Genomic DNA, 19,125 nt, shown 5'->3' with positions numbered 1-19,125 from the left:
GGAGACAGAAGGGAAGATGGTGGGACTTTCAAAGGTCTAACCCTGCATTACATCAAGATCATTACACCACAAATTGCCCAGATGGCACAGAGCCTCGGGCTCATGGCTGGACTCCTCAGTGCACTTGAATGTACTCATTGTCAGAGCAGGGAGAAACTCCAGTGATTTAGGAGCCTGCATGGCCTGACCCAGAGCTCTGCCTCTGGTGGTCTGCTCATTGTAACTCCCTCTCCTGAGACCAAACTCACTCTGGAAGAGCTCAGACAGGGCCAAATGCTCTCATGTATTTTAACAAATAACAAAGATTCATTTTTCCACACCATATTAATATCTGGCTATCTTCAGGGGCGCCTTGTTCCTCACCAGGCTGAATTAATACCTCTAGTTCTAATCTATAGAGTTATTTAATATCTGGAAACTTGAAGAGTAACACGTCAAAGACATCTGTTTTCCCGTGTGATTAATATTTTAAATCCTTTTTCCTGAAACAGCATATCATAGATCTCTGAGGAGAGGGCTGGGCATCTGCTCTATGTTGACATTGTAGAAAACATAAAGCATCAGATGTTGATGCTAACACAGTGCAAATAGTAACACAGTGTTCTGAATTTTTCTTCTTGTTCTAAAGCAACAGAATATAAGTTTTTATTTTAAGACTGGTGATTTACTCCTACTCTGATGTATTTTCTCTTACTTTATATGTCTTTATACTGAAATTTTCCCTAAATTTTTAGGGCTTTTTGAACTCTTTTACAATATACTAGACATGGCATGAACTTGTATGGTTTGTAGCCTCATGCTGCTGCTGGTGCTAATTGCAATAATTGATGTTTTTCATGTGCAGGTTTTCAAGATTAAATGAAATTCACAAAAGTACCTAATTGGAAAGCCATTTTTGTCATATTTTACAAGGCAAGAAAAAAAATCTGAGATGTAACAGCCAACAATTGAAATTTAAAGCACTTTCATTAATTTTCAACAAATTTATATGCCAGTACCTGATTAAGATTTCATGAAGGAGTTTCTCAATTTCCATAGAAGAAATTTCCTTGTTTTCTCCACCTCATCACGTGTTCTGCAACTTTTCCGAGGTTTGTTTGTTTCTTTGCTTTCTTTTATGTCCTGATTGAAGCTACCAGATTTCAGCCAGCCAGAATCAGGGTGTGAGCAATTTGTGTGCTTGGCACAGGTCTGTCACTGTAAGCTTTGGGTCACTTTACAAATATTTCTCTTCCAGAGGTGACAGCATCTCTAATTATAATTGGCAAGGAGACCCAAGCTTGTCTGTCACTTTTTTCTGATTAAATAAGACATTATGTTTCAGTGCAGTTCTCATCAGGCATTAAGGTCAAGCTCTGCCAGGGCACATATAAATGTGATAAATGTGTTGGATGATCTGTGCTACTGTGCAAGTTATCCATGATCTCTGAGAGAAGGGAATCTTGGCATTCAGCTTCTTGTGTGACTCTTGAAAGACACACTGGAATTTTGAGCTGAAATTTGAATTGTTTTAAAAATTTGCCTCCCTAAGATAAAATTTGTAGGGCACAGCAAGGGCTCAGGGAAAGATACTTCACTGATGGGTGACCTTGGAGAAAGATCTATTGATGAAACTATTAGCTTCAATATTTGTAAAATGCCATGACAGCACAGGTGTGGTGGGAACCTCCTCTGTGACCTTACACTGGGCATGGTTCTCCTCCAAAGAAAGTTTACAAAGGACAGCAGGTGATACCGAGGTGGCATATGGCTCCAGGCCCCACAATAACACATTATAGCTCTGAATAATGCAGTATAAACCCTCAACTGCCAAGGGGGAGCCACCCACAATAAAGCTAAACATAATCTTCTCCAGCACCCACGTCAGCTCCTGTTGCATCCTTTGTCGGGAAGCTGCATAAACAGATGAGCCCTGCAAAATACTGTGAGGGGGAGCAAATGTGGGGAAAATTAGGATAGAACACATGGTAGGGAGGAGAGGAAACCTCTCCAGAGTTTTAGCCCTGTCATGTAGATTGCCTGTGACCGTGTTTACAGGGATCTCACAGGTTAAGGGAAGAGACAAGGATTTGACTCCATGTTTCAGAAGGCTTGATTTATTATTTTATGATATATATTACGATAAAACTATACTAAAAGAATAGAAGACAGGATTTCCTCAGAAGGCTGGCTAAGAATAGAATAAGAAGGAATGATAACAAAGGTTTGTGGCTTGGACTCTCTGTCAGAGCCAGCTGACTGTGATTGGCAATTAATTAGAAACAACCACATGAGACCAATCACAGATGCACCTGTTGCATTCCACAGCAGCAGATAATCAATGTTTACATTTTGTTCCTGAGGCCTCCCAGCTTCTCAGGAGGAAAAATCCTAAAGAAAGGATTTTTCATAAAAAATGTCTGCGACAATTGCCCTTTTCATTAGTTAATGGTGTTGAAAAATAGCTAGGCAATCTGAAGTGCCTCAGCTCTGTAAGGCTTCCCATTCCATCCTCATAAATGGCAGATTGGAAAATGCATGGCTACTGGGTGCTGGATTGCCAGTACCAGGCATTGCTGCTGGTATGATGGAAGGCAGGGACAAAATTGCCACTGATGTATGAGCAATAATGTTTGATTTATAAGTCATCTGGCTAAATGAAAAATTCAACTGCAATTCCCTTTGAAGTTTGACACCTACAAGACAAATAGGCTGAAAATGCTTAGTCTGATAAGAATTCATCTCTGAACCAACAGCACAGGTGGACCTGCTCTGTGAGCTGCACACAGAAGGCCTGCAAAGGACCAGAGCTGACATGTGAATATAGCCCTGGAAGGCAGGTTTAGTTTTGGAGATGATATCAGTGGGATACTGAACACAGAAATCCCAGACCCCAAACTTCTTTCTCAGTTTAGTTGCTTTCACAGAAAGAAGAATGTACCCATTCTTAGTAAATAAGCAAATTTACACCAAGAAATAGTAAATTTTTGCAATCAACTTTTCACACACAGAGAAGTAATCCACCAAAGCTGATGACTCAGACCTAGAGGTAAGTGGATTTCCAGTGAGGGCAGCACAGCTGCTATTGTCCACAAGTGAGTTGCTTTCAGTAAGGGATGTGCTGAGTGTCCCCCAAGGGCAGATGCAGCTTCCCCCTGTGGGATTCTTGTGGTGCAAAGAGAAGGGGGTCTGGAGTGCCACATGAGGATGTTTCACAAGCTGAGTCCTTCTGGCTAAAGTTCAGATAGAGCAATGCTGGCAGAAACCCTCTGATGCAGATATGGAAACTTTTCTCCTTCAGCCTGTTTGTTTTCCATGTTGATGTTTACATTGCTTCTACACCCAGACTCTACTTCTATTTCCACCAGAGATCCAAAGGCTATAGGGCAGGAATGCAGTACTAACAGAATACCTAGAACAACACAACCCTGCCTGTAGCTGACATTAAAACTTTAAATATAAACAAAAAATAAAAGAATTTTCACTTGATCAGCAAGCACTTCTTTTTGAAATATGCTTTTAGTAGAAGACAGCTCTGCAAAAGCCAATAGGACTGATAAATGTAGTGAAATTACTTCAGTGGTATCTTCACCAGGTTTAAGAGGAGGAATATGGGCAGTATCAGCCTGGAATAGGTATGAAATGTTTGTATATATAGTCCTGAGTTACACAAGCTGCAGAGAAAGCATGTGGGAGGTGCACACCAGAGAGAACAGGAGAGGAACTGAGCTGCAAGCCCATCGCTGTGATCTGCTTTAAAATAGTCTCCTACCCACCAAGATGTCTGTTCAGAGACTCCACAGTGACCACCCAAATCTGCCTCACAGCTTCCTCCAGAAATCCCACCCATGAGAAACCCTGCAGGCACCCATCCCTCACAACCCAAATGGGAAACCTGCCCTGACAAATCAGCTTTTGCATGAACACCTTCACTCTGAACCTCTACTCAGCATCCTTGGTGCCCAGCAGGACACTCAGTGTCACTACATGGCAGTGCTGCCAAGTCTGATGGAAGAGAGAAGGACACTTTATACCACAAGCTGTGTTTTTGTTTGCTGTCTCCCATTTATAAAGAGAGAATTTGAACACATAAAGTACAATGTTTTTCCTGGGAACCAAGACTCTGCATGCATGGGGTCACCCTGTAGTCTCAAAGCCGCCATGACAAGCTCAGAACCCACAGGCGCTGGGGAGGGTAAGACAATCAGTGCAGGTGGGTGGCCCCCACCCATGGACACCCCTTACCAAGCTGTGTATCCCCAGATAGAGCAGGACTGTGGGGATCAGTCACCTGTGTTCTCCAACCTGAATGGGGCTCCCACCTCCTCCTTTCACGTCCCTGGACACCTTCAGACCTTGCCAACATGAAGTGGTAAGGAAGAATCAGAGAAATGGTCATTCCCAATCCTCACCTGGTCAAATAGCCCTTGGGTTCTGCAGGGACTGATCCCATCACTGATCCCAGTTTCCCTCAGCAGTACCATTGTAACAAGCATAAATGACAGAACACAGAAATCCTTTGCATTCTTTGCTGAGGAAATCAGTTGTCCAAGTGCAATGTTGAAATAATTTTCAGTACCTTTCTATCCTTTCTTGCTGATGTATCAGAGACTCACACATTCCTGAGACATGGAGGAGATGCGAGGTGAAAGGTGATTACATTTATAGAAATCAGCACTTTTGAAGGACTCAAGGGAATGAGAGCATCCTCCCTGCTTTAGCTCTAGATCTGTCCCAGGGTAGTTTCAGAAAACCTTCTAGAGGGCCCCATTTAAAAGCCTTTTCTTGGGGAAATTCAGTTGTTCCTGGTTGTGTTGAAGAGCTGTTGAAAGCAGATTGGGTTAATATGACCTTATAAAAGACTCACATAAATGCCAGAGGGAGCAGTAGGAGACAAGGGAGGTTTATTGCTAAGGTATCAGAGGAGCACTGGGAAAGATCAAAGTTTGGTTCTTGAATGTGCTGATGACTTTAGGTAAATCACTCAAGAACAGCCTTGGAAGAACTTGGTTAGGAAGTTTTCAGACTCAGTGACTCAGTGGGAACCTGGGGGTTCAGGGCACAGTTGACCTTTCCAAATTTCATAGTGACTGTGAGTGCTGAGCAGATCAAAATCTGAATTTAGAATCTTCCGAGAATCTCAATTCATCTCTCTGTGTCTCTTTCTCCCAAGTGTGAAACAGGGAAAACAAATATTTTGCCACTGTTATAAAGCTGCATGTATGAATGTTTGCTGAGATACAGTGGCGACAGAAGCCACAGAGGTAAAAAAAATGGATATTGCATTAAAAAAATTCCCAAGTCCTGTTTTTATCTAAACAGTGGATTAGCCGTGAAAGCAATGGAACTGAATTATTAACACAACTATTTATGTGACAAATGTCACATTTTTGTCTGATAATGATTTCCAATGGGGTAGTATCACCATTTTATATGCTCTCTTTACAATTCAATAATGTTTGGTAAATTAGAGTACTAAGTCTGATACAGAAAGTACTGCTGAACACAGTCAACATCATTTCTTCTGTTAAAAATTACCAGAAAATACATTTTCTGGACCTGTTTAATAATCCACATGTGATAAACAAACTAACTTACTTAAAGATCATTTAGGGATGAGGAAGCCTTTTTTCCATTGACATTTCTGAATGGAAAATTCTGCTGAGACAGTCTGCAGCTCAGACTGTTCAGATAGCAGAGGGAGACCTTTAACAGTGCATCTGACCCATTATTGATTTATGAGAGAACAATGTTGGAATAAATATGAACAAAAAATTATCCTTTCACTCAATTTGGTACAGCAATGTTGAAATTGTGCTAGGATAAACAACTGCCTTGCAATAAGCATGCTCATTCATTATTCAGTGTTAAATCTTAATTGTTGCTGATTTCAATTTCTTTGTGCTAAGTGTTTCTAAATTATAGATAACCCTGCAACTCTAATAGTATATACTCTGTTAAGAAAAAGGTAAGTACAGAAATAAATTATTAAAGTGTTCTGCTTAACTATTGCCACACAATTCATCTCAGGATTGGGAATTCAAGGCAGCCACTTTGATAAATTTGAAGAGATATTGACAAGGAATCCACGGACATGTCATGCATCTGTGCTGCATAAACAGATTTTGCATGTGCATATTTATTTACAAAATTGTTACATTGCAATCTTCACTCTCAGGTTTGATTTTTCTCCTTTTCAGGTCATTGGCAAACTGTCCTGACGTTAGTGAGAGTAAAATCATATCCTAAGCACACACATCACTGCTGTGTTCTCCCTTTGATCTGAGCCCTGAGCTGCGATTAACATTAAAGAGAGAAAGTCCAGCCGCAAGCATTTTCCTGCCCTGAGCAAGCATCAAACACAAGACTCCTTCTTGTCATGTCTCTCATTCTCCTCTCTCATGTCTCTCTTACTTATTTATGTATTTACCTTAATTTGCTTGGAAGAGTTTTGTTTGCCTCAGGGAGGGGTGGCTGTATGATTAAGGCATCTCACATCCCTGTGTCTCCTTTTGCCTTTTCTAATTCTTTACATTTCTTCTTTAGAGGTCCAGTGGAAAAACCTGTTGGCTTGTTCTTCACTGGCTTGTGGGACAGCACTTCATATCTGGCAATGGATCAGAAGGACTGAAGAGTGTTTTTGCTCCCACCAATGTTTCTTAGAGCGGCTAAAACAGGACCAATGAAGATGTTCACCAGACTCCAAGTTGTTGCGCTAGCTTTATTTTCCAAAGGAGTTTTCCTTTCCCTAAGTGACCACAGCTTTGTCAGAAAGGAAATTAAGATAGAAGGAGACCTGGTCTTGGGAGGCTTATTCCCAATCAAGGAGAAAGGCACTGGGATAGAAGAATGTGGGAGAATCAATGAAGACCGAGGCATCCAGCGCTTGGAGGCCATGCTGTTTGCAATTGATGAAATCAACAAAGACAACTACTTGCTGCCGGGAATTAAACTTGGAGTTCACATCCTGGACACGTGTTCCAGGGATACATATGCCTTAGAACAGTCTTTGGAGTTTGTCAGGGCATCTTTGACTAAAGTGGATGAAACTGAGTACATGTGCCCTGACGGCTCCTATGCCATCCAGGAGAATTTGCCACTGCTCATTGCAGGAGTCATTGGTGGTTCCTACAGCAGCGTCTCCATACAGGTGAGTCACAGCAGCCCCACCAGGTGAGAACTGTTAATCTGCAGTTCCAGTGAGAGAACCAGTGGTTATGTAAGTTTGCCAGTAAAGCAAGTCTTAGCTTGATCACTTTACCCTAGGCGTCAAGCTAGCATATGATTTGTACTGAATTTACATTAGTTCGATTCACTCTTTAAAATACTTATTGTATTTCAAACCTCCAGCAGCTGTCCACTTCTTCTTGTTATGGTGTACCCTGAAGGCATCTGAAGTTTACAAACTTTATTTCAAACTTTGCATTTCATGACACTTTCTACAGCTTAAAATGCACATATATGTTCACATCAATCATAAATGATACCACCTACATGTCTGAACATGTGTTCCTGCCATGCTGCCTGTTCATAACATTCGTCATTTTAACAACAGAAATTTAAAATTAAAAAATAAATCCTTGTCTTCTAGTCACTAGTAGGGTTTCCCAAGGCTAAGTGTTGGGGCTAGACCTGTTTAATATCTTTATCAATGGCCTGGGTGAGGAGATAAGTGTCCCCTCAGTCAGTTTGCAGATGAACTCAGCTGGGCAGGAGTGCTGATCTCCTGGAGGGTAGGAAGACTCTGCAGACTGAATCAATGGACTGAGGTCAGTGGTATGAGGTTCAACAAGGCCAAGTACAGGTCCTGCACTTGCGTCACAACAACCCCCTGCAGGACAACAGGCTGGGGGAAGAGTGGCTGGGAATTGTCCCAGCAGGAAAGGACCTGGGGGTGCTGGCTGACAGTGGCTGAACGTGAGCCAGGTGTGCCCAGGTGGCCAAGAAACCAATGGAATCCTGCCTTGTGTCAACAATGGTGTGTCCAGCAGGACCAGGGCAGGGACCTCTGTTCTGGGGACTGGTGAGGCCACACCTCACATCCTGTGTCCAGTTCTGGGCCACTCATTGCAACATTGAGGTGCTGGAGCATGTCCAGAGAAAGGCAACAGAGATGGTGAAGGGTCTACAGGAAAGATGGTGAAGAGTGTCCTCCTGAAGGAGCTGGGGGTGTTTAGCCTGGAGAAGAGGAGGCTCAGAAGGGACCTTGTAGCTACAAACACCTGAAAGGAAGTTAGCCAGATGAAGGGTGCCCTCTTCTCCCCAGCAACCCACGACAGGTTGAGAGAAAATGGCCTCAAGCTGTGCTAAGTGAGGTTCAAGTTGGACATCAGGAGAATTTCTTCACAGAAAGGGCTGTTAAGCATTGGAACAGATTCCCCAGGGAGGGAGGTGGTGGAGTCATCATCCCTGGATATTTTAAGGAAATTACTGGATGTGGCACTCAGTGCCAAGGTCTGGCTGACATGGTGGTGATCAATCAAAGGTTGGACTCTGGGATCTTGGAGATATTTTCCAACCTAAATGATTCTGTGATTCTGTTCTCACATTATTTTGGGTCAAATAAAACAAGCCAGTTCACACGACTCATAATCACAATGGGTGCTGTCTGAAGCCCAGACTGATGCAGACTAAGACCCTGCATCTGGTATTTCTTCATGGTCAGCTGCAGGTTTCCAAAGGGATCAAGATTTGACAGTGCAGGATGTTTTTTCAGACTCAGTGTAGGACATTTTTCCAGACTGAGCACAAGCCTTAATGGCTGCACCAGTGTCAACAGCAATAAGAGTTCTTGTGTACTGCAGACTATCCCAGAAGTGACAGAAAGCCCACAGAACCTCATTTGCCTGTTTCATAAATAGGGCAAGAGTTCATCCAATGTTCATTTCAATCAGAATTACTCTGGGGAGCTGGTTGCTGCTCTTGTGAAGGCATAAAATCCCATCAGTTGGGAGCATGGTCAGATCCCATAGGACATGCACGAGCACAGAAGAATTTAAAGAAATTGTGTTTTATTTCCTTTTGCATTCCAGTGTGTAACCCATCTTTGTATTCATAGTAGGGAATATAAGGGCAAATCTTTACCCATACTGCAGGAGAACAGTTTCTGCAGGGCAGAACCTCAGCCATCTCTTGTAGCAGAAGTGGTTTTGTCCCTCTGTGGACCAGCTAGCAGAGCAGGAGTGTATCCTTCACCAGTTATGTGGGTCTGATCACTTGGAGCACAAAGAACAAGTAAGTTTCAGGCTGAAAAAGAGATATCTGAAGGGGGGAAATGGTAGCTACAGAACCTTGGGCAGCACAAACTGTTAAGGAAATCATTTTTCATTGTCTCTTCCAATCACACAAAGAATGCATCAAATGAAACCAGCAAATGGTAGGTTGTTGTGGACACTAAAAGCTGAATGAGTTCCAGAAGTGACTAGAAACAAAAAGAAGAAATTTTATTAGATACTTCCTGTGGTTCAGCAGTTCCCAGAGCTACAACTTTCTGAAGGCGGGCAAAATACTTTGAAGCATCATATGACTGCCCTATCCCACTGGTGAGGGAGTGGGAGTTTTTTTGCTGTACCTTTGGTTTGTGGTCAGTGTGTTCCTCAGTCTACTCTAAGTTCAAGTGTGTCCAAAGGACATGAAGATATAAGGTAGCCTAAAAGACATATCTATAAAAGTAGTGACAGCCGAGAAGGTTGTGCAGGTATTTCATTCCCTCCCAGAAACCCAGAGGGAGTCAGATCACATTTGTAAAGTACTCAGTGGCCTCTTGCACAAGATCTGTCAGCCTGTCCCTTTGAAGCCCATTTCTGGTGATCACTGAAACTAAATCCATATCTGAGGCAGTAGATTGGATGCAGCACAAATCAAGTATACATTATTTATATATGTATATAAATGTGTGTATATAGATGAGTGTATATAGATGTTTCATATTCCAAAATCTATTTTTGGAGCAGCTGTCCAATGGAAATTGGAAGTCCTGATTAGAGATTTTCTCAATCAGTACATGTAAAAAATGGTCATATAGGTCTATGGAAATCTGTAGGTCATCCAATTTTTAAAACCTAAGGAGGATGATGGAACAATACTTATAGCTAATATTACTCTATGATCTTCCCTAGACTTATCAAAAGTTTTTAAAAGTGAGATCTTTCTTAACACTGTTCTTCAGAAAAACAAATAGTTTCACAAATCATTCAACTTGTCATCAAGCATCTTCCTTTTTTTCTTCTAGAAAAAAGTGTTCAGATGTTTATTCTCTCTTTACATGGATTGTGTTGGCCTTCCTTCAGTCTCTCTTTTCTAGCTTTCCTCTAGATTTCACACCACCTATAAAAAAGATGTAATTAAGCCTAGAAAAGACAATTAAGCTATTCACTCCTGTTGCCCATCCTGCTAAGATAGTCAGTCACAAGTTCTCTTTCAAAAGAAAATCCCTGTCAAGAATAATAGACATTGCAGACTCAAGCCTGAAATTGTAAGGACTTTCAAGCATTAAAGGCAAGCATTTTGGTGCCATACCAATTTCAGAGCCAGTCACCTGGACAGAGTAGCTCCAGTAACAACTGGAATCACACCACTGCTGAAAGTCAAAATATTCCACCAGGGGTGTGTGTGCAAGGCTCAGCACCCCTTTCCCTGAGTGTTCAAGCAGCATCCAGGGTGCTGGATGCTTCCAGATGTAGCCCTGGCAAACATTTTTCTTTTGCTGAGAGCTGTAAACACCATAAAGTCCACAGTGCAGTTTCTTAGCCTTAAAATAAAACATGCTGAGTTCTTCAGACAAAAATTATTCCTGGCTTTTTTCTCCCCCTCCTGTGAATTTGTCTTTATATTTCAATATTTTTTCTTCCCCTCCCTTTGCCCTCCCTCTCCTGCTTTTTTTCTGGACAGCTGTCTGCCAAATCACTTCATGATGCTCCTGCTGTCAGATTTGTACTTCTTTCATTACCCTTCCACTAAGGAATAAAAGATTTTGCTGGTAAATCAGCAATGAACACCTTCCCCACTGAGTCAGTATGTAAGATAGGCACTTTTTGCAGAGACTAAAAACAACAAGAGAATGCAGAATGCTTAATTATTTTCTGGTCAGACTAGGCTATTATCGTTAATGATGATCTGGATAATTAGTTTTTAGATGTTGTGTTTAAATTAGCAGTGAGCCCAATCTGCACAGCATTTGATTCTTCAAAACTCAAGCCAGGATTCTTAGTCAATGGAAAAGCTCATGTTTAAAAAAAAAATTAAAAAGCTGTTTTCATGAAATAAAATTCTGACTTGAGTTGAATCTAGCATCAGGAAATGAAGAATTACAAATCTGGGGAGGTTTTTTTGGGCTTGTGGCTTTTCATCTGAGCCAGGTTATCCACTCTTAGTTTACAACAGAAATTTCAAACATATTTTCCTTGGAGAGATTGACACAGTAAAGATAATAAGAAACAGAGGCAGTATTCATTTGCAGAGGAGCACCTGCATAGCCAATCCCAATTCCATGCTTGAGATACTTAGGTCTGCTCTTTTCAGGAATATGCATGTGGGAGCAGGAACACCTTTATTCAAGTGCTGGGTTTGTTCTTCCCTGTTTCTGAAAACTGGATTTTTCTTCTGAAAATGAAGACTAGGGTCCATTCCCTGCAGTCAGCTCTTAAAAAAATTAAATCATTCCTTTAGGTGGGCTGGATTTTTAATGTCTATGTATATTATATTGACATGATGTAAAGATTTTATCCTGGCTGTCACCTGGCTGTCAACACACAATACCTCCAGATCACAACCACAAAAGTTATTTCCAATTTAGAGCCTCATCCAGAAAAAATGGCAGAACAGAAACCAGTGCCCTGCTGTCTTCTCTTCAGTTCCAGGGCTTGTTGTGGTTAAATGCTGCTTGGATATACATGTGCAATATTCTTTACCTGTCTTTTGTATGTGTTGATCTACATCATCGCTTTTATTGATTTTAAACTAAAACTACTATTTGTGTATATACTATTTGTGCTGTGTCTCAAGTAAACTGTAACAAAACGACTGCAGCAGGTTTAACGGTGCATTACTGCTATCAGAAAAGCTAAAGCCACTCCTGAGTGACCATCTGGCATGAAATTCAAAATATGTACTCATTTACTGGCAATCTTTTCCTGGCTGTCATTTCTCCTTAGCCACAAAAGTCTGCCAAGGGCTCATGGAGCCTGAAAGCTAATCACCTCCATTTCCTTCCTCCAAGAATAAACCGTCTTTCAACCCGAGTCTTAACAATAGCTGCTGACTTCCATCACCACTGAAAATAGTGTAAAATCCTTAAATGAACCAAAAAGTAAACAAAACGTAGCATACAGGGCTCTGTCCCACTGTGCATGGACCCCACAGGGATGTGGGCAGGAGACATGGGCAGGGGGTTTCAGAGGTTTGCCAAGCCACACAACCCATTTGTGCTGTGGACTGACAGCCTCTGGTGATTTTGTGCTTGTGAAAGTGAACCAGATTCTTACTAAAAAATCCATTCTCTGAACTGGGCCACCTACCACCAGCATTTAAGCCACACAGGCACTTGCCAGCTTCCATGTGTCTCCTTTAAACTCTCCCCTCTTTTATCTCTGTTCTTCCCCTCTTTCCACCACCCCTCAGCCAGATCCTTGCTGTTTGTTCCTCTCTTTGTTTCTATTCCACATTCAGAACCTGAACAGCCACTAGGCTGAGGTTTTCAAATGCCCAAAGAACACTGAGCATTTCATTCCTAGAGATTTCAAAGGAATGTGGGTACCTCCCTCTGGCTTCTCTGAAAATCCCACTGTAACTGATTACTTTGTAATCATTTTGATTTCATTTTGGGCTATAATTTTTATTTCCTAAGTGTGTGCATTTTGTCCTTTTGCAAAGGGGAAATTGTAAGACTTTACAGGGGTGGATAAGTAACCACTGAGATCACAGGTAAGAAGGAAGGAGCTCTACCATACAATGAGAGAATCATGGAATTGTTGAGGTTGGAAAAGACCTCTAAGATCATTGAGTGGAACCTTTAACCCAGCACTACCAAGCCCACCATTAAACCATGTTCCCAAGTGCCACATCTATGTTTTGTGAATATTTTCAGAGCTGGTGAATCCATCACATCCTTGGGCAGCCTGTTCCAATGCCTGACCACCAATTCCGTGAAGAAATTTTTCTTAGTATCTAATCTAAACTCCCCTTGCTCAACTTGAGACCCTTTCCCTTTGTCTTATCACTTGTTAGGGGAGAGGAGACCAACCCTCACCTACTGCAATCTCCTTTCAGGGAGTTGTAGAGAGCCATAAACTGCTCCAAGTGGGAAAGGATGTCACTACAAGAGAAAGTGGCCAAGAATAAGAACTAGCTAGGGTCACCTAGACATCACCTATACTTATTCTACCCCTTCTGACTAGGATTTACTCATCAGTTAACAAGTCTCAAATTACCATATTTATCATTGATAACTCTTTTAATTCCAGAAGCAATTCCATGTTCCTTTAGAACCAACAGCCCCAGTTTTAGTACCTTTTCTGATCCTGTGTAAACGGGACATGAGTCACAGGCAGGTTTATGAAGTCTCAGAGAAGAGTTGCACTCTCAGGCAAAGCAAGATCTTCTGCACAAGTCTCTTTTCAGGTGCAGGCTTGGTGCTCATTTTACCTCACTGCAACAGTAATGCTGTGTGGAGGCAGAGTGCATATGTGACAGCTCACTGTGCCTTCCCCTGCAGGAAAAAAGATTTCCAAACAATTCCTTCAAAGCACAACATTTCTCTGCATGCCCTCCATGGTTTGCTTTTTATTGCACAGGACAGACACAAATATGAAAAGAAAATCTCAAGTCCTGTGCAGAAATCCTAGCTGTTATTCTGACAGTATTCCTTATTTCTGATGTTCATTTTGCAGATGAAGTTATTTCACAGTTCAAACACTGCTTCTCTCTGTGTGGCAGCTACTGAGTCCACTGCAAACACTTAACTATATTTTTCCCAGCTTCATTGCTCCTCATTTTCAGAAGAGCAAGACTTCACCCTTCACCCCTCTTCCCACTAACAAAAAATGCCAGACATTTTTTATTTGTTTGATAGTGAATTATCTTTTCCTCAGTTATCTTTTGGAAGCTATTTTGTTAAGGAACAATACCTACAAAGTAGGAAACAGGTCTCTTAATACCAAAGAGTGTAAAAGCTGATGGAAATCACTTCAGTCCTGCAATGCACCATAAGATTCCACAGGAGAAAAAGCCAGGCTGGGATTCCTAAATAACCTCACTGCATCTGGTTGAGTTCCTTACAAGTGACCTTTGGTGATTTAAAGAACTGGGATATTGGCATTCGCAGTGACTTTCTGGGGTCAGTGCTTGCAGTTCTGCTGAAGCCAAATTGGTGCTTTTTGCTGCAGGTCATGACACAGCCCCTGTGCAGCCACTGCCTTCATTAGTGCTTATTATGATATCCCAGAGATGGCACCCTTCATTTAAAAATGGGTTAGGGAGAGGTGATGTTGCAGGCTGACAAAGATTTTTCAGGTCTGAAAGCAGTGAGGCCCTTAGGGTCCTCATTTCCCTTTGAAAGCAAATTAGCTTGGAGTAAATTTTTTCTTGGGTCCAAGGTGAGCAGCTGCATCTGCATCACTGAACCCTCCTCCTCCTAAATACTCCCAAATTATGTGAGGATGCCAGAAGTGTCCAGACTGAGTCACTCAGGGACACACTGTCCCCAGGTAGGAGCCTACTAAATCCCAAGAGAAGGGGGAAAATTATGGTGGAGCCCAGCTTTTCAGTATTGCTCATGTTTATTGCCAGAGATGCAGTCTGGCAGCTCACAGCCTGCTGGGCTGTATCTGCAGAACATGGCCAGTACACAGATGGAAATAAGTATTTCTGTTTATTCTATTCTCTTTGGACCGCATCTAGAGTGTTACGTCTAACTTTCAGCCCCTTGGTAAAAGAATGATTCAATAAATACAAATATAATAATGGGGAGGATAATCAGGAGCACAAACCCTACAGAAAGAAATTGAGGGAACTGCATGTGTTTAGCCTGGAGAAGGTTTGGTGGGAAACTAATATCAGCTTTTCAGTGTGTACAGGTTTGCTCTGAGGAGCACAAAGTAAATGTCTTTATCAACATCATGCAGGACCAGAGGATAGAAAAAAATACTCATAAATTGGAAAAAAGGGAGATTTTAACCTGAGGAAAAAATGTACATTCCAGTAGTTGAGACCATGGGGAGACTGCACAGGAGGCTGTTGGCTAGAGAGGTACCTCATTTATTCTCTACCTTAGGTTTATGCCTGCCACCCACCACACACCCACATCCCAGCCCATTCAGAACAAGTGTTTCTTTCCTGCCTTTCTAAAATAGCTCTTTCTGCCAAACTTTTGGTGTATTTTTATATTTTAGAAACAAAAAAACAATTAAATCAGGAAAAAAAACCCTGTATTATGTATTGGTATGAATGTTTTAGATGCAGTTTGACTTCCAGCTGCCCAAATAATAACAAAAAGGCAACAAGACAGATTTCAAGGCAGATCATTTAGGAACTGGATAAAACATACACTAGCCACAGTCCATGTTTTTTCAAAGCAAGAGCTCAGGCCCTGTGTTATAGCAATGAAATTAGGAAAAACCTTGGGACATGGCTTTGCCATGGTCTTGCTGTGGGAATCTGGACTTGCAACTTATTCCCAGAGACAGAAAGACTTTCTCAGGAGACCAAAGGCAACAACAGAATCTCCATTAGGACAGATTGCAGCTCAGAGAGACAGAAATTTGCCCAGTTTCTCAGCAGAGAAAAAACTTTACCTTAATGTTATTCTGTTCCACAGCCTAATTTATCGTCTGTTCAGAGTAGCTCTTCCCTGTCTCAAAGGAGCTCTGTGAAATTAGATTCATTAAGCCACATTAAGTGCCATGAGACTCTCTCATGGTTAAATTTCAGAAGGGCAGAGAGCACTGTCATCTAACAAGGGGCCTCCTCTGTCCAACAAATGTGCAATACACACTTGTGAATTGTGGTAAAAACACTCTACTTGTTCTATCTAACACATTTGAGATTTATCTTTCCTTCTTTTGTCCAAAATATTTCCTGTGTTTTCCAGTCCCATATACACATTCAAAAAAATCAATGTAATAATCTCAGGGCCATTAAAAAGGGAAATTTTTAACCAAAACATCAGAATAAATTCTACTGCCAGCAAAAATAAAAATCTTATAAAGGTTAAAGAAAATGTTCTGTGAGATTCAATAAATCATAAGATAGATCAAGATTACTGAGACATAGAGGTGTTGCTTATCTGTCTCCATTTACCAGCAGGATTCTTGAATGGCCACAAATACAACCAAACACAGGTTCATGTGTTTGATAGCTGAATCTAATTCATGGCTCCTTGCAGGTGGTTGTTACGAAGCCATTTTCAGTGTTTCAAAAAGATTGGCAATATCTCACAAGCATTTATGCTATCCCTGCAGCTCAGAGAAGCAGGAGTGACAGGTGCAGAGAGGGAGAGGGACACTGGTTTCCCCTGGCACTGCCACAGCCGCTCCATTTGCAGGATTTGCTGGTGCCAGCGTGTCCCTGTGGCTGGCACTGGACTTACGGCCATGCTCAACAAATCACCCACCAAATCACCATCCCAGCAGCTGAGTGAGAGCCAGGATGGTGGCTGCACTAATAAACCCAGCAGCACAAGAGCAATAAAGTTTTCCCATCTCTCTGAATGCAGATTTCATCCACATCCTTTACTCACAGCAAGCTCTGCTAAGTGGCTGGTTTAGTTTTGCAGATGCAGAACATCCAGATTTATCTTCAAAGGTGTCTGCAAAGCCCACCAGTTTTGACAGTGAAAAAACCTGGCTACTACTGCTGCTTAAGTACCAACATATGGATTTCAGGCACTAATTGCATGCACCAAGGCTTGATTAAATTGCTCCCTGGAGCTTTGCCAGAATAAATTATTTCACTGAGCAAAAGCTGGATCTGCACTGCAATTTTGAAGCTGTTCCACACATGCCAAGGCAGCATGGAGCTACACTGGAGGTGTGCCTCAGGTGGTTCAATCTCAGTGCACATAACTCTGGTTTACATCCCACTGTCCTCCACTTCCCTGAGCAGACACAGTCTTAGATATCAGCTCTTCTGCAGACCCTGCTAGATACTGTTAGCCTCTTAACCAGGATAATATTTTCATTATCAAATGCTCAGATCAGCATGAAAATGGCTGGGAAAAGGGACTGTTCTGAAATCAATTGCATCAGCTAAGTGCCTGAGACTTGAGCTTTTTGGAAAAATACATCCCTAATACCACAATGTACAATATTCCAGAAAATCCCCACTTGAGAATTTCATGAGTGTCCTGATCTGAATTAATAACAGATACAACTTAACTGAACTCCATGAGCAGTAATAGTTCTCAGGGATGATTGGGTCACTGTTCTTTATGATTAATCAGACTTCCTTGTATTTTTTTAGTCCATGAAAAATCTACCATCTGGACAGCTTTGTAATGAAGAGCTTTACAGCAAACAGCTGTAAACACATGAAAACTTTCTTCTCCTAGAGCACAGGAATGAGAATTACAGGTGTTTGCAGGGACCTTGGAAATATAGTTGCCTCCAAGGCTGAGGGCCCCTATGTAAACTGGGAGAGCAGTTCTATGGATGCTTTTGCTTCTCAGACTAAAAGAAAAAAAAATTAAAAAGGCACAAACAAACAGAAAAAGTAAAAAATGAAAATGAAACCAAACTAGCTATAAAGTTGCCGTATTTGTTAGGAGAACCTTTCTGAGAGTTGATGAGTTGAAGGCTTGTCCACTCACTGACCAGCATTACCTGAGCTGCTGAAAATGGACTTTTTCTTTAGCAAATTTGAGGGGGGAAATGCAGAATGGTATGTGTGCATATCTTCATTATGGTTTAGCACAAATGAAATAACTCCTGCTAGAATAAACTGAGACAAGAATAGCAATTCCAGCCCACACAGTTCTGCAGGAAATGTTCCAGAATAGCTACATGGAGTACATTCTCATTTCCAAATCGGAGTGCTCTTGAGAGAGGACATGTGAACCAAACCATGTGGATATGTGGGCATGTAATCAAACTTACAAAGCCACAGGGACTTAACAATGCTCAAAGCATCCATTGTACCTTGGTGACAGAACAAGCCTCTCTTCCGATCCTGTTGCTTTAAAGCTGTTCATTTCCATCACCAGATGCAAATTAAATCCCACATTTCCAGTATAAGGCAGTTTAACGATTGTTACCATCCAGCAGGGAGGTTGAGAACACAACAGCTTCTTTCTGAGGGACAGTAACTCGTTCAGCTGCAGCATTCCCAGCCTTGTGCCTGTACCCACTGGCAAAACTGCACTGTCAGCTACAATCCAGGATACTCCTTCCAAGCACTGTAGGAAAGGTTTTGTTTTGGCTTAAACTAAAATAAAACACTAACAATGGTGTTTTTGTGAAGGCAAACTTCAACTCCACAGCTTGGACAGGACACTCGGTCTTTACTGGTGTTGCAGAAGAACAGGAGGATAAGAACCTCCTGAAGTCCTCAGTTCCATGTGGTCCAGAGGTTGTGAAAGCCCCTGTACATATGTGGCTCACAGCAGAGTCTGGCCCAGATGAGATTACCCCAGTTTACAAGGGCACTAGTTCAGTGTCTGCATCACAGAAAAGACAGAATCTAAATCTATAAAATCCTAAGTCATACAGGTTGCTGAAAAGCAACAAAATTCTTCTGCTTGTTTTTTGTTTTTTTGGTTTTTTTCCACCAGACTCTCTAATGGGCTACTGATGTCTGAAACTTCCAAACTTGCCTCTTCTACAATATTTTTTTCAAAACAGTCCTTTGCCTTTGAATTCTTACAGACAATCTTTGGTCAAAGAAACATCTGGGGAAGATTAAAAAATTAAAGGATTGGGCAATTTTTAATAAGTTTCCCTTGGGAATTTCGAGTACACTAGTGCAGAAATCTCAAGCACATTGTTGCTTTTCAAATTATTTCATCAGGCTGTACTCTAAGATTAGCTTCAAATTTTATTTACTGGACAGAACTTCCAGTCACCAATCTTCTCTTTGTCATTTAAGAAACTAAAATAGGAAAAAAATGCCATAACCTTTCTTCATTTATTTCCAGATATGATCAAGAGTGGCACTTCT

At 41.5% G+C, this 19,125-nt stretch overlaps 1 protein-coding gene across 3 annotated transcripts in view; it reads left to right on the top strand.

Moving 5' to 3' along the window:
* The window catches only part of GRM3 (glutamate metabotropic receptor 3), a 105,531-nt gene that overhangs the window by 51,983 nt on the left and 34,423 nt on the right, over positions 1 to 19,125 (top strand). For all 3 annotated transcript variants that reach the window (XM_063153778.1, XM_063153776.1, XM_063153777.1), the window contains one exon: positions 6,526 to 7,129. In XM_063153778.1, coding sequence (XP_063009848.1) covers positions 6,632 to 7,129 — 498 coding nt within the window. In that variant the 5' untranslated portion in view covers positions 6,526 to 6,631. The remainder of the gene's footprint in view (positions 1 to 6,525; positions 7,130 to 19,125) is intronic.

This window comes from Melospiza melodia, chromosome 4, assembly GCF_035770615.1.
Source record: "Melospiza melodia melodia isolate bMelMel2 chromosome 4, bMelMel2.pri, whole genome shotgun sequence".
NCBI lineage: Eukaryota > Metazoa > Chordata > Aves > Passeriformes > Passerellidae > Melospiza > Melospiza melodia.
Note: the sequence above shows the minus strand (reverse complement) of the source record. Positions and strands in the feature narration are given on the sequence as shown.